This window comes from Talpa occidentalis, unplaced genomic scaffold, assembly GCF_014898055.3.
Source record: "Talpa occidentalis isolate TD23 unplaced genomic scaffold, MPIMG_talOcc4v2.1 talOcc4.2, whole genome shotgun sequence".
NCBI classification, from domain to species: domain Eukaryota; kingdom Metazoa; phylum Chordata; class Mammalia; order Eulipotyphla; family Talpidae; genus Talpa; species Talpa occidentalis.
Window position 1 is genome coordinate 72524874 of NW_023602073.1, and position 15002 is coordinate 72539875.

General features: G+C 40.5%; 1 protein-coding gene across 2 annotated transcripts; it reads left to right on the top strand.

The window, feature by feature from the left end:
• Positions 1 to 2284: 2284 nt before the first annotated feature.
• Positions 2285 to 13232, top strand: TMEM14A (transmembrane protein 14A). Of its 2 annotated transcripts, XM_037519864.2 has the most exons (6): positions 2285 to 2433; positions 7207 to 7278; positions 8346 to 8431; positions 9450 to 9551; positions 11033 to 11120; positions 12643 to 13232. In XM_037519864.2, exons 3-6 carry the CDS (start codon positions 8362 to 8364, stop codon positions 12680 to 12682), a joined length of 300 nt encoding a protein of 99 aa, XP_037375761.1. In that variant the 5' UTR covers positions 2285 to 2433; positions 7207 to 7278; positions 8346 to 8361; the 3' UTR covers positions 12683 to 13232. The 2 variants fall into 2 exon arrangements, with proteins under 2 accessions (XP_037375761.1, XP_037375762.1); XM_037519865.2 differs by lacking the exon at positions 7207 to 7278.
• The last annotated feature ends 1770 nt before the right edge of the window (positions 13233 to 15002 follow it).

The window sequence follows — 15002 nt, forward strand, 5'->3', positions numbered from 1 at the left end:
TCTGTGCTCCTCCCCGCCCCATCCCATGATTCTCGTTAGGAATCACAGATACTCAGGTGTTAACACTTGTCACCTCACCTCAAACTATTATTCATGTGTACCACTATTAAAAGTTATTACTAAAACCACACCTAGGTCTAATTCTAGAGTAATTTAGTAAAGAAGCACATCTCTTATATCACAGTTTTAATGTTTAACATTTTGATAAAATTGGCTTTCCTCACAATCCCACATATTTTATCTTATGCATTTCTTCAGACTGCCTAAGGGGTCTGGAGGCACAATGCTGTGATTCATGAATAGAAAGCATGACAAATAGGTAGAAGTGAATAGGCTTTGCTGCACCCTCTCCTCCTGCTCTAACCTTGCTTTTATTTGGAGTAGGTAGCAGCTGGTGGCCTATGAGTTGAGAGGAGAGTGCCCTGTTTGCCCAACAACTTTCCTGCTCCCACGTGTCCAAGAGTATGGCAGTCCCATAAAATATAAAATATCAGAGCTGTTCATTTAAGGTGAAAATTCCTTGAGTGGGAATACCATGCAACTGTTTTCAGCTTCTAACACCTCAGGACAGAGTGGAAGGGGTCTCAACATCTAATTTGAGTAGCATAAGTCCAGCTCTAGGGGAGAGGGTGTTATTTCTGGGGGGTGAGAGGTCACATCAGTTAAAGGAACTGAGGCATTCCAAGAGGGTTTTTAGTTTTATTCTGAATAAATGCTCAAGTCTAAAGAGAGAGAGGGAAGAGACTGAGGTAGCCAGGGGCATAGAAGGAATGGAAAGTAGAGCGACCTCAGAGCCAAACTTCTAGATGGTGCTTTCTGCACTCCACATTCCCGTGTCTGCAGTCAACTCTCAACCTTCAGGAATCTTATCAACTTCCTGGGACCAACTTAGACTTCTCATTAAGTTGGTTACTTCCCTGAAGCACTTTTAAGCACAGGGATTGGATTCAGCAAATAAACTTGACAAGAGTTAATAGAATATTCTAGGTTTCTTTTTATTTTAAGAGATTTGTTTATTCCAGCCCTAAGGCACCCCTAGAGCTACCTGATGACTACAGGGTTGTCTTCAGATCTGAGGACTGTTTGAGGAAGGAGATCAGAGTTATTGTATGCAGCCCAGAAGGCTAACTGGAGTAGGATGAAAAGTTGTTACAAGAGGGATAATTCCAAGTCAATTTAAGTGTCATACCTGGGAACCGGTTATCCTGGGACTAGACAGATTTAAAGAACCTTAAATTCTGGCACTCTCTGCCTTTCCCTTCAAATATTTAAGCCCAGAAAACCCTTGGCCTGGAGTATAAACCAGGAAGCCGACCTCCTGCCATCTAGATCACCCCAGAGTATGTGACGTAATGAATAGTGCTCCAGCTTGGAGACAAACTTGGACTCAAATCTACCCACTCCATTTAGGGCCAGAGACCTGGTACAACCATATCACTTCACCTCCCTGAACCTTCGCTCCCTCTGTTACAGGGCAGCCCCAATGTGAAATGAGTTGGCATGAGTGTGGATCTTCACCCATGTGCTTAAAAGGGACTTATAATGAGGCTCAACTGCAGGCACATGAAAAAAAGGTTAATTAAGGGTTTATTTTTTTAAAGGGGAAATGAAGAGAGGAATAACCCAGGGAGAAAGAGAGATAAATTGGTGAACACATCCTACCAGTTCCACTGAGCTGGGACCTCAACAGCATGCTGAAGGCCAACGGAAAAACCAGCCACACCCCAGGTTTACACCGTCTGGCTATATATACCAAGACTGGCTGCTTAACTCCACTCAGTTCCCAGCAAGCCTCCCTTTTGTGATGATGACATATGGGATTTGCAGTCCTTGGTGCCTCCAATCTCTTTGGCCTGGGGTGGGGGCGGAATCCATAAAACCCGAGTTTGTGGAGTTGCTCAGAACATCCTCTCCCCCAAAACCTCCACTTGCAATGGGACAATCTGTTGGAAAATATGTAAAAGGCCTGGACTGTTGTAAACAAATGTCTCTTGAATGATGAATCAACTTCATGGTTAAAAATCTTTCCCCTACTGGGATGGGCTCCCTTGTCACATCCAGACCTACTCCATGCGCTTTTCAGTCCTGCTCCGTGTGGCAGGAGGCAGCCGCTTCCGGCCCCGGACTCCGGGCCAGGTTCGATCAGCAGCCTCTGGGGTGTAGCCGCCTGGATGCTCCAGGTGGTCCAGCCCACCACGGCCCCGGGCTGCGCGGGGCGAGCCCGGGAGGGCTGCCCCGAGGGCGGGGAGGGAGGCCCGGCGCATGCGTGCGGGCGCGCCCGGAACCCGCCGCCCCAGCCCGGTGCTGCAAAGTAGGTTGCAGAGTCGCAAGGCGCTGCCAGTGAGGCTGCTTCCGGACGCCGGGGATCTAGTTTGCTGGCTTCTCAGTCCCGATTTCTCTCTTCTCAGCCGTGCTGAGGGCTCGGGCCTGCAGGTGAGCTAGACACCCCACAAAGGGAGCCCTTTTTGCCATGGATTTTCCTACTAACAGCGCGGAAAATAGTAGGCAGCGATGCAGAGGACCTGGGGAGGATTCTGGTGGGGCTGGTTATGGGCTCTCTTAGGGATCGCTTTTCTCCTCTTCATGGGAATTCCGCGAATTTCTTCCTTCTCACGTGGGGTCCTGAGTCAGCCACCCACCCTCCCTACCTCCCCGGAGATGGGAAGAGGTGGAGAAACGGGTGGGGCTCCTGGGCTACTGCAGAAATACTTGGCAGGGTTTTTACTTCCCCAGCATCACCAAGACTTCACTCGAAAATGTGTCTTTTGAGTCCCAAGGAGTTCTAGGGTAGGCAATTTTTGATACTTAACATGTGAAAATGCTTTTTATATAGTGGTAGCTTAGGAAAAATCTATTAGTGGGTGTCCCAAATTTTGGAAGGCGAAGAGCAAGGGAGGACCGTGCCACTTAGTTTTATACCTGGTGAATCATTTTGCTGCATTGCAGCCAAGATGCTTTCTGGCCTTTCCAAGTTTGCATGGCGGCGTGTGCTGCTCCAACACATGGTCCCTACCCTGCCCCTTCATATTATCGCAGCCCCTTCATCTCTGTGTTGCCTCTGGCCAGGTTAAATGGTCCTGCTTTGGAAAAGGAATAAGAGGGATTATTGCTCTTTGTCTAAATTTTCTCTGTGAGTGCTGAAACTTCTTGCAAGGATTGAGAATAGATTTCTTTTGCCTCCTTAGAACAAGGCTCAGTTCATGGAGAATGTTAAAGGAATGTTTACATGTCTTTTACATGTCTTTGCTCATGTAAAGCTTAAAAGTGGATTTGAGAGTGAAAAAGAAGAATAATCTTTAGAGTGGCTATTATTTGAGTCCTCGATGTGTGCTAGGCACTGTTCTAAGTGCTTTGCAGTATTAGCTCATTTAATTATCACAGCTCTATGCAGTGGATATTTTTATTATCCTGTGTTAAAGATGGAGAAACAGTTACAGAGAGATTAAGGCACAGGCCTACGGTTACATGTCCAGAAGGTGGTGGCATGGGGTTTGAAGCCAGGCAAACATAGTGGAATGTGAATACCTCTTTGAAAAAGACATTAAGCATGATTGAATCTGAGGTGCTTATGGAGCTGAAATGGCAAGTCACTGATCGAAAGCAGTGTGATCACAATTTCAAGCTATGAGTCCAAAGAGAAATGATGAATCCAGAATTTAAACCTGAGGAACATCAGTTGCATTTGCATATTCCCTTTTTTCCTGCCAGCTGAATTAGTTCCAAGAGGTATTGCTAGTGGTTAGGAATGAGATTTTTCTGAGGCTGAAATCTTGGCTCAGCTGTGCGACCTCAGAGGTACTGCTTGCTTTCTCTGCCTCATTCTCCTCACCTGGAAAAGGGCAATATTGATAGCACTCACCTCATATGTTGTAGTGGTAATAAAATGAGTTGATGTAAAGCTGTGGAATGGTGCCTAACACATGTAATTTCTCAAAGTATCATCATTCTCATTATTATTTATCCATCACTAAATCAACAAATGGCTATTTTTTTTTTCAGATTCAGTCTTTTTTAAAAAAATGCTTTTGCGGAGGGCTATTGAGAGTAGTGCCCAAATATTTTTTAAAAACAAAAAACCGAGACAACAGAATAAGTGCCCAAGAGCAGGCTTCAAGAGAACTCACTCATTAAGATTAACATGATAGAAGCCTGCAAATCAGTATATGCGAAGAACTTTCCATATATATTTTTCCTTTTTTCTTCCACCATCTATTTCTCTCGCTCCCTCCTCCCTTTCTCTTTGTTGTTGTTTTTAATAAGGTAACATTGATGTACGCCATTGTATATGATTCAGAAGTATAAGATAATCCCTCTTCAGACAGGCTACGCACCACCACACCACCTATAGTCCCTCACCACAGTCCCTTCTCTTGGGCCTTTCACCTCCCATTCCCCCTCCCAAATGGTCAGATTTCTGGGGTTTGTTACTGGGTTGATTTTTTTTCTCATCCTTTGTTTTGTATCTCTGTACTCACTATCTGACTGAAACCATTTTGTATTTGTATTTCTCCTTCTTACTGACTTAGCTTAGCATTATCTCCTCCAGTCCATTCATGTTGTCACAAATGGCAGAAGTTCATCTTTTTCTTATAGCTGAATAATAGTCCATTGTGTATCTATACCACATAGTACTAATCCACTCATCTGTCCTCTGGCACTTAGGTTATTTCCATAACTTGGCTCTTATAAATAGGACTGCAACAAACAGTGCATATATCCCTTTGAATTAGTGTTTTTGTAGTCAGTGGGTAGATACCTAGGAGTGGAATTGCTGTATCATATAGTAGATCCATTTTTCATTTTTGAGAAACCTTTGTATTTTCCATAGGAAAACAGTGTACTAGATCTCCTTTTTCTCAATACCCTTGCCAGCACTTGTTGTTTCTGTTCTTATTAATATGGGCCATTTGCACAGTTGTGAGATGGTTTCTCATTGTGGTTTGTTTTTGTTTTTTTTTTTAATTTATTTATTTTTGATTTATGTATACAAGCACTGGGTACAGTCAGAGGCGCGGGAGGGTGAGAGAATTCACCAGAGCCAGAGCGGGGAGCAGAGCAGGCAGAAGGACCGAAGTACACTGCTGAGGGGAGCAGCAGGCGCAGCAGGAGAGGTCTGTCGCACCATGTGGGACCCTCACCCAGTGGCCAGGGATCGAACCAGCGCTGCAGAGGCTGCCGGCAGCTTCTCAGTCCAGCACTCAACTGCTGCGCCACCAGGGGAGGCCCCTCATTGTGGTTTGGATTTGCATTTCCATGATAAGTAATGATGATTTTTTTTTTCATCTATTTTTGGGCATCATGTGTCTTTTGTGGAGATGTATCTGTTTAGCTCTTCTGCCCATTTTTAGATTTGGTTATTTGTTTTCTTTTTGTTGAGTTGTATGAGCTCTTTGTAGATTTTGGATATCAGCTCCTAGTCAGATGTATGATGAGCAAGTTTTTTTCCCCATTCAGTAGGGTATCTTTTGGTTTTAAGGATAGTTTCTTTTCACTGTATAGCTTTTTAGTTTGATGCAGTCCGATTCGTTTATATTCTCTTTTCTTTTTCTTCTCATTGGAGATGAATCTACATAGAAATTGTTGAAGCCAACGTCGAGGAGTGTTTTGCCTATGTTTTCTTATGTGTACTTCATGATTTCAGGTCTTACATTCAAGTCTAATTCATTTTGAGTTAATATTTCTATATTCTGTGAGATAGTGGCCTAGTTTCATTCTTTTCCATGTGGCTGTCCAGTTTTTCCAACACCATTTGTTGAAAAGATTTTCCTTTCTCTAGTGTATACTCTTGGCTTCTTTATCATAGATTCACTGTTCGTATAAGTGTGAGCTTATTTCTGGGCTCTCAAAATTCTATTTCATTGGTTTCTGTGCCTATTTTTATTCCAGTATCTTACTTTTTCAATTACTATAAGCTCCGTAGTATAGTTCGAAGTCCTGGCATATGACACTACCCTTCTTTTGTGTCGAAATTGCTTTGGCTATTCCCAGGGTCTTTGGTGGTTCTATTTGAATGTTAGTAGTGTTTGTTTTATTTGAAAAATGCTGTTGAAACTTTGATAGGGATTGCATTGAATCTGTATATTGCTTTGGGTAAAATAGCCATTTTAACAATGCTGATTCTTTTAATGCATGTTTGGGGCCTGTCTTTCCATTTCTTTGTGTGTTTTACTTCAACTATGCTTTATAGTTTTTATTGTACAGGTCCTTCACCTCTTTGATAAGTTTATTCCTTGGTATTTAATTTTTGATGTGGTTATAAATGGGATTCTTTCTTGAAACTTTATTGTTTCTGGTAGTTTTTTAGTGGCATCTTTAGAGCTTTCTATGTATATTATCATGTCATCTACAGGTAGTAATACTTTTACATGTTCTTTCCCAGTTTGGACTCCTTTTATATCTTTTTCTTGCCTAATTGCACTAGCTAGTACCCCCAATACTATGATGTATAATAGTGGTAAAAGTGAATATCCTTGTTTTATACTAGGTCTTTGAGAGGAAGCTTTCAGTTTTCACCATTAACTGATGTTAGTTGTGGGCTTGTCATATATGGCCTTTCCAGGAGGTGGTGCTGTGGGTGTTTTATGATTTTGGGTGTTTGGCCATTCCAAGCTTCCGTAGGACTGACACCTGATCTTGCAGCTGCTAAGTCAGGGTAGGAGAGGGGCTTGGATGGTATGACTGCTCTGGGCATGGGAGGGAGAGGTGAGGTGGAGGGCAGTCTTTTTTTTTTGTGGCACTGCTGACAGCCCTTCTTTCTGGGGTTCCAGACCTGACACTTGCTGTCTCTGTGTTGGCTCAATGAGCCTCACAAGGTCAGCAACAGTCCCAAGGGGTGAAGGAGGGGAATACAGCCCAGGGCCCTGTCCTTGTTCATTTCCCTGGGGACCTGGCCCATTGGGAGTAACCCAGCTCCTTTGTATATATTTACCCTCAGTCAAGTATGTCCATACCATTCCGCTCATCGCTCCCGACAGCCATCTGCCAAGTAGCAGCGCCTCCATTATTTGTACGGCAGCCTCTCACCCCCTGTCACAACCGCCAAGCCTCTCTCTCAAGCACTTTTGATCACTGAAGCATGAATTTCTGTGTCTTTCCTGGGAAAGCCTGCGCAGGTGTTCGAACACAGGTCCTTCCTACATGTTCAGGCCCACTGTGCCACTACTTGGGCACAGATAAACTCTCCTGTTGTAATTCTTTTCCCCACAGGTATTAAGGAGTTTCCAGTGCCTTCATCTCCACCTGTGTCTCCAATTCCCTCCCCTCAGTTCCTTCCTCGCAGTAAGTTCTGGCTTACTCTGAGATAAGTACAGAACTCCTTTTCTGTTCTTTTGGATTAATTTGTTTTATTTAAGGGAATAAGAAATCTGGTTAACTTACGTGATCAATTGAGATAACGAAAAATACAAAGAAATTTCATATAAAATTTTTTTCCCATGGAGGAAATATTAAAAAGTTAAGATATAAAAGTGCTACAGAACTCTGTGGTGGTGCAGGGGTTAAAGACAGCACTTTCAAGCTATCTCCAGCCACTGAAGCACTAGTTAGATCCCCCTTCACCAGACGGCCAGGGAGCAACCTACATGGCCCAGCAGGCCTCTCCTGCCTCACCTGCTCCCCTTAGCAGTTATTTCAGTAGATCTGCCTGTTCTGCTCCCCACTCTGTCTCTGGTGAAGCCTCTCACCCCCTCTGGCTTCCACCCCAGTTCTTGTATGCATAAATAAATAAATCTTTAAAAATAAAAAAATAAAAGCGCTACCAGAATCTTAGCACATTTAAAAAGTTGCATGGAATTTTAGCGTTCATCTTACCTGTTCTCACTGTAAGAAGAGTTGGTGTTAGGGACAAGGTCCACGGACTAACAACCAGCAAGTGACCAGCACCCAGGTCTCCAGCCTGTTGCCAGCATCTTAGCCATCATTCTTCTGCATCTTAGAGAATCCTGAGGGCAGGAATTCAATGGAACATCCCACCCCTGAATCTGTATTTCATCTGTTGCTTTTGATACATAATAGGATATCATCATCTTTCAGTTAACACTGCGCCAAGGCTTCATTGTATTCTTTAATGACTGACCATTGAGTGTGTAGCTGGTGTTTAAGACAAGGAAAGGTGAATCAACCTGCGGTGCCCCCCTGGGTGTGCTTGAGAGTGCAATGGATGGTTGGGGGTTTGGGGAGGGCACAGTGGCTGAGCCCTGGGGATAGGTGAAGATTGAGCTTTCCTTTTTATAGTAGACTAGAGAAATTAATTTCTACAACTATATAGATTACATATCACTTTTATATACATTTGCTCCCCCAAACTCTCTTCACGTTGTAAATGTGTCCCTTCCCCCTTGCTTTAGAATTGCAACTTTACCAATGGACCTGATTGGTTTTGGATACGCAGCCCTTTTGACATTTGGAAGCATCTTGGGATATAAGCGAAGAGGTAAGCCCAGACCAGACTTTCCACCCAAGGGTCTTGGTCGGGAGTGGAGTTGTGTTAAGATTGTCTAAGGGCCTGTAACTAGGACCTGAAGCTAAAGATGTCCTAGATGTGCCTGAGGAGCTGCATGGAAGGAAGTGGTTCCCTGGGTATTCCACCTGGGGTTCTGGGTCGCCCTTCATCTGTCATTATTGGTTGCATAATTCAGTGACTTAACCTCCTCGGGGCTACTCTCTCATTATCCAATGAGGATTTTTGTTTGTTTGTTTACATGCTCACAGTGTCAAAAAACTGAATTATATTGATACTGTGTGTTACAAAGGAAAATTATTAAATACTTAATTATCATATCTGAAGTTGTCTTTTCATCTCTGTCAAAAAGAAGGGGAAAATCTTCCCAGTTGCTAAATTAAAGAGATTTCATGGAGAAAAATGAAAGGTGAAGTTTTATATTTTACCTTGATTTAAGATAGGAGCATTTATAGTCATGGTATCTCATATTTCTGTTTTGAGAAAAGTATACCTGATTTCTCATTTGGGGTGCTGCTCGGGGGGCATGCACATGTGTGGGTATGGGTGGGCCAATGTGTGGGTATATGGAGATGTTGCTGCAATGGCTCTAACGCTGACTGCAATCTGCATTTCTTATAAATATTTTAAAAAGAGAATGCCTTAACCCTACCCTAGGGATTCCATTTGAATCGATTCTAAAAAGAGTGCATTCCACGAGACGATGACTGTGCTTCTTCTTCACACTGTCACTGGCATGTAGCCCTCTGTCCAGAGCATGGAAAGTGCTCAGTGTTGGTTGCATCACTAAGTATTTGGACTTCCTCCGCTGTGGCAGTCATTTCTCAGGAACTATCCATCAGCAGGTCAATACTTACCTCACTAGACTGTGTCCTGTCACAGTGCCTGACTAGAAATGGCATTGGAAAGTCCACATATCAGACTTGAAGTAGCGGAAGGAATTCCTTTCATTTGGGGATTCTCTTTCTGAGCTCATACTTTTTTTTTCCAGGTGGTGTTCCATCATTGATAGCAGGTCTATTTGTTGGATTCTTGGCTGGCTATGGAGCTTACCGTGTCTCCAATGACAAGCGAGATGTAAAACTATCCCTGTGTAAGTGAGGTATTTTTCCTGGTTATGGAGAAGCAAACTGCAGGGGTAGCTTAAAACCCTTTCTGAAGTAATATAAGTGAAAACCTATAGACAGATGGCAAATGGGTGTATGTGTGTTCCAGACTGAACACAATTCTTCTTCCTTTCTAGACAGAACTTTTAGAAAATGATACTGTACCATGCCTTCCAACTCAGAAGTATACTTCTACAGAACTTGTTACAAGAAAAATAAAATATAATTAGAAAAAGCAAGGAATTAGGCCCAGATTTTCTTCTGGCTCTCTGCATTATTTTATTTATTTTACAGACAGCTTTAGCTCCTACTTTGCCTTAAGACTTAATCTAGAGAAGCAAGGCTGATCTTTTTTTTTGTTTAACATTTTCCCATTGTGGGTTTAGTAGGCGAATGCCCACAGAAAAATGGAAATGTGTGTGTTTAAAGCCCCAAGACACTTGACTATCCTTTACCTAGGTTGAGAGGGAAACACAGTGAAGTTAGAAAACTACACCAAGGAAATTGTCTTTTTTCTTTGATTATTATTCAAAGTGGCCTGGTAAAGTATGGAAGAAAATACAAATGAAAACAAATAGTAATAGTGTAATAGTGTCAGTTCTGTATTTGAGGGAAAGCAAGAGATTTGGTGGGCTTTTTTTGTTTTTAATGTAAAGAAAAACTAGGGATATTTTTAATAATGAAATTGTCAGGAGATAAAGCTATTATATATATATATACCTAATTATGTCAGCAAGATACGGATATATTAGGTTATTTGCTCATTTGCATTTAAATAATTCACATGTTCATTATCAGTCATGTTTTTTATATCAGCAAATGGTTTTTCTTAAGCTCTTCTTAAATTGTGATATCAGTGTCCTAATCTTTTACATAAAACCATGTCTTACTTCATATCAGTTCAGCTCCTGAAAGGCTGATATAATTTTACCTAGATTGTTGTTATTTAGTCTCCCAGGCATCAAATTTCCCAAATGCTGCAAAACTAAAATAAAATAATATTATTTTATTAATCAGGTTCTACTTAAAAAAAAAAAAAAAAAAAGATACTGATTATCTTTCTTACATTCGGTGACCTAACATTTATTAAGTGTCTCCTGTGGGTCCAAGTACAATGCTTAGTGCTCCTGGGGAAGCTGGTAAGAGGCAGTTCTAGCCTTCAAGGTATGTTCTATAAAGAGAAATTTAACTTAGAAAAAAACTATTTCTTTTGAAAATATTTCAGGAATGGATTTTAACATGCTGGTTTACTCAGAAATCTTTTCTAAAATCTTTTCTAAAAACACTAGCTTTTAGTGTTTATAGTGTTTTAATAAAGCATTTAGTTGTTTTTTTTCCCCAAAGAAAACAGCAGCTTAGTACCTGTATATAATGTTATTTAGCAGAAGTGATAGCCATTTTTTCACAAAACAAGCATTAATAGATAGCATGTTTGAAGCTCTGGTTCAAGCACTGGTTTGGTTTTCAGTTACAGCTTTCTTCCTGGCCACCATCATGGGTGTGAGATTTAAGAGATCTAAGAAAATAATGCCAGCTGGGCTTGTTGCTGGTTTAAGGTAAGAAAAACTATCTTGACCTATCCTTTCTCTGTCACCATTTTAAAATGCTAATTTTTGACAAAAGTTCATTAAGCATGACTATAAAAACCTTAAAATGTTATGCATTCTGCCAGTCTTAGTATTGATGTGCCTGTGACCATTTTAATCAAATATGCTTATTTTTGGCATAATATCAGGTCACATGTGCACACCTAGCTTTTTCAAAATAAAGAACCAAATTCAGACTTGTTTTTCTTCAAGATTTATCCACCTGAGACGGTAAGTCTGGTACTCAGTCATACTTAGGAGTTGGGCACTTATTCTGTTGTCTCGGTTTTTTGTTTTTAAAAGATATTTGGGCACTACTCTCAATAGTCCTCCGCAAAAGTATTTTTTTAAGACAGAAAGCTTAATATATTTTTAAAAGATAAATAGGGGGTGTCAAGTTCTCTTTATTTAATTTCAGTAGTTCTACCCCTGAGATTAAGCATGTTACCAGGTAAAAATTTGTAGGTAACATTTTTAATTCTTCCTGTAAGTTGTCTTTAAATGTTCAGAGTCATAGACATGTTTTTTTTCCTTTGATATATCTTTTTGGAGTTTATTCCAAAGAAATAATGAGATGTACATATAGAATGGTGTTTATTGCAACTTTATTTCTAATGGAAAACATGATAAACTGAATAATTAGAAACAATCTGAAGTTCATAAGTAAGGAAATGATTCAGTAAATGGAATAGTAAAAAGGCGGAATAGGTCATGTTTTCAAAAACTGCTTAGTAGCATTGGAAAACCTCAGTGACATAACAAAGGATTAAAAACAATATTAAAACCAAATAAAGTATAATCTCAAGTTTTAAAAATGTGTGTAAAAAAAGCAACAAGGTAAAATGAAACATTTCAACACATTAGTAGTGTTTTTTGTTTAATTTTAGTGTTAGTTTCTAATTAACTACTAAAATTACACTACCACTCTGGGTGGTAGTGCTTTCTATTTATTGTAGAAATTTCTAGTATGACTATGTATTATGTTTATGATTTAGGTTGGAGGAGGGAGTATCATTACAAAGGACTGCTCTTCAGTTATATCCCTATTCTAAAAGTGATACTTGATGGTAGAAAAAAATCATAAATAGGGTTCATGGGTCAAGAAGACAAGACCCCAATCAATGGAAAGTAACCGAGATAATAATGACTTTCCACCCCTGAAAATTGTTCATTGATTTTTTTTTTTTTTCCCAAGTAGCTTCCTTTACTGGCTTTTGAAATTTTTACATTTCCTTTGAAACCTCTCATAAAACCTCTTAGCAGATTTTCAGAACAGGGAGTTCTGCTTTTACTGATTCATTCATTGAGCATTTTTAAGTGACTGATTTTGTCTAGGAAGTTGAAATCCAGAGATAAGGAGAGCACCGTTGCTCCATGTGGTGAGAGACCCCAGAGCCAGAGTTAGCAAACTGCAGGCAGGCAAGGGAAGCCATGGCCATCTCTCGCCTACACCACTGGCAAGTAACCCTTTCTCTGCCTTGTTCTAACCCAGCCTCATGATGATCCTGAGACTTGTCCTGCTGCTACTCTGAAAATCCAGAGGGACTGAAGGCTGAATCCACGTCATTCTACTGTAAGGTGCAGAGCATGCTCGCTGGGTTTAGAAGATGAATTTCAGTATGGTTTGCAGGTGTCTTGTTTATGTTAGAAACAAAAGAAACACTGTTACCTTTAATATGATGCTAATTTGAGGTGTGTTTTTTAACAAAAACTTTAACTGTTTTCTAATTGTCAGGTACTGTTTTGTTAAGATATTTAATGGATCGCAATACATTCTTTAATTTGCTGTGTCTAGTTTTTTATATGTAATATTTTGACAATTCCAAATTCTCAATTGAGGTTTAAATTAAACTACAATGTATCAGATAACAGAATACCCTAAGTAAACTTCACAGAATGGTAATGTATCTATTTGTGTTAATACTAGAAATTCTATTTTTCTGCTTTAATTGTATTGCTGGGAGCACTGCTTTTTTTCCTTGAAAAAAAATTCCATTCTTCACACACCCTGTGTAATAACAGAATGTATTCAGTATTCAAATAAAAGGCCTTCTGCTTTAAGCTCATTTCTTTCATTTTAGTATCTTTTCTATATATGCAAGTCATCTTTGACGTCTAAATGTCCAAATATTAGAGAGATTAGGAAGATTGAGAAGAAGGAATATTTAAGTTCAAACTCTTTCTCAGATGTTGATACTTTATCATTCTGAAACAAAAATGACTATTTCAAATCACTGCTTTATTTTAAGCATAATTATAATTTTTAATATCCAAGACTGAACACCAAGGATCTGAGTCCCAGCCCAGTTTCTCCATGGACTGGTTGTGTGCTCTTTGGAAGGTCACTTCCTCTCTCTGGGACTCAGTTTCTCATCCTTAAGGAGGAATTTGAACTACATAATTGACAAGACCCCTTAGAACTCTTAAAACTCTGCAGTTTTGGTATGTTTGCTCTGTACAATGGTATCTGATTTCAAACCCTTTCTTTTTCTTTTTTTAAAGATTTATTTATTTATGCATACAAGAGCTGGAGTACAGGCCAGAGATGCGGGGGGTGAGAGGATTCACCAGAGACAGAGCAGGGAATAGAACAGGCAGATTGACTGAAATACACTGCTGAGGGGAGCAGTGGGCGAGACAGGAGAGGTCTGCTGTGCCATGTGGGTAGCTCCCTGGCCGGCTGGGGATTGATTTCATGCTGCAGAGGCTGCAGATTGCTTTATAGTGCGGTGCTTAACCCCTTGTGCCACCAGAGAAGCCCCTCAAACTCTTTCTTTAAAAGAACTGGTGGGTAGAGCTCCCTACTGATAATAGCATAGTTAATGTGCTGTGTTCAGTTACCTTTCCCAGTGGACTTTCAAAGGGTTGTTAAACTTCCAGTGATAAGTAATTCAATTAAAGGAAGAAAGAAAAAAACAGAAACCAACTAGTTTAACCAAATAGGAAACCCAGACAAAAATACTTAGCTACACCAAAGAGGTGTGTTACCACACGCAGCCTGGAGAAAGAAGCTGTCTTCGGAGTGTTCTACATGCCTGCTGACTGTCAGCAGTGATTAAGAACCTTCAGATTCAGATCAACAACTTTTACTTAAACTATGATTATGATACTAAAATAGAAACTAATTGTGACCTAGATCAGAGAAGTAAACACTATTATCTGTAAAATACTGAAGTGATTGAAAGTTTCAGAAGCTAATTTGTAGAGGCATGTTTTTTTTATTTTTATTTGTTTGTTTGTTTTTTTGTTTTTGTTTATACATGCACTGGGTACAGTCAGAAGCGCAGGAGGGTGAGAGAATTCACCAGAGCCAGAGCAGGGAGCAGAGCAGGCAGAAGGACCGAAGTACACTGCTGAGGGGAGCAGTCGGCGGCAGGAGAGGTCTGCGCGCCATGTGGGACCCTCCTCCGGTGGCTGGGGAGCAGCCGGGGATCGAACCGGCGCCGCAGAGGCTGCGGGCAGCTTCGCAACCCAGCGCTCAACCGCTGCGCCACTGGGGAGGCCCTTCAGAAGCTAATTTGAAGCTATGTTATATGTCCTAAACTTTTCCCAAAAGGTGGTGGAAGTGGGTATTTTGACATATGTGTGGATTTGTTTTTTTATAAGAAATTCTTGACCTCCATTGCTTTCTTATGATTTTATTCTTTTGCAATAAGTAGAATGCAGAAGAATTCTTATTTAGATAAATTAGTATCTTACTGTTTTATGGAAAGCAGAAGGGGTTTTTCTGATTTGATAGTTTGATCAACTATCAACTGTTTGATAGTTTATCTCCCTATGCCTTTTGTTACTTTATTTAAATAGTCTCATGATATCTTTCTGGGTAGCTCTATAAATGTGAAGTGAAACATT

What these genes read in the sequence shown, in the direction of transcription:
- TMEM14A (XM_037519864.2), top strand. Translation starts at nt 8,362, where the DNA reads ATGGACCTGATTGGTTTTGGATACGCAGCCCTTTTGACATTTGGAAGC. An exon ending in CTTGGGATATAAGCGAAGAG is followed by an intron (nt 8,432 to 9,449) that starts GTAAGCCCAGAC and finishes TTTTTTTTCCAG; the next exon opens with GTGGTGTTCCATCATTGATA. An exon ending in AGATGTAAAACTATCCCTGT is followed by an intron (nt 9,552 to 11,032) that starts GTAAGTGAGGTA and finishes TTTGGTTTTCAG; the next exon opens with TTACAGCTTTCTTCCTGGCC.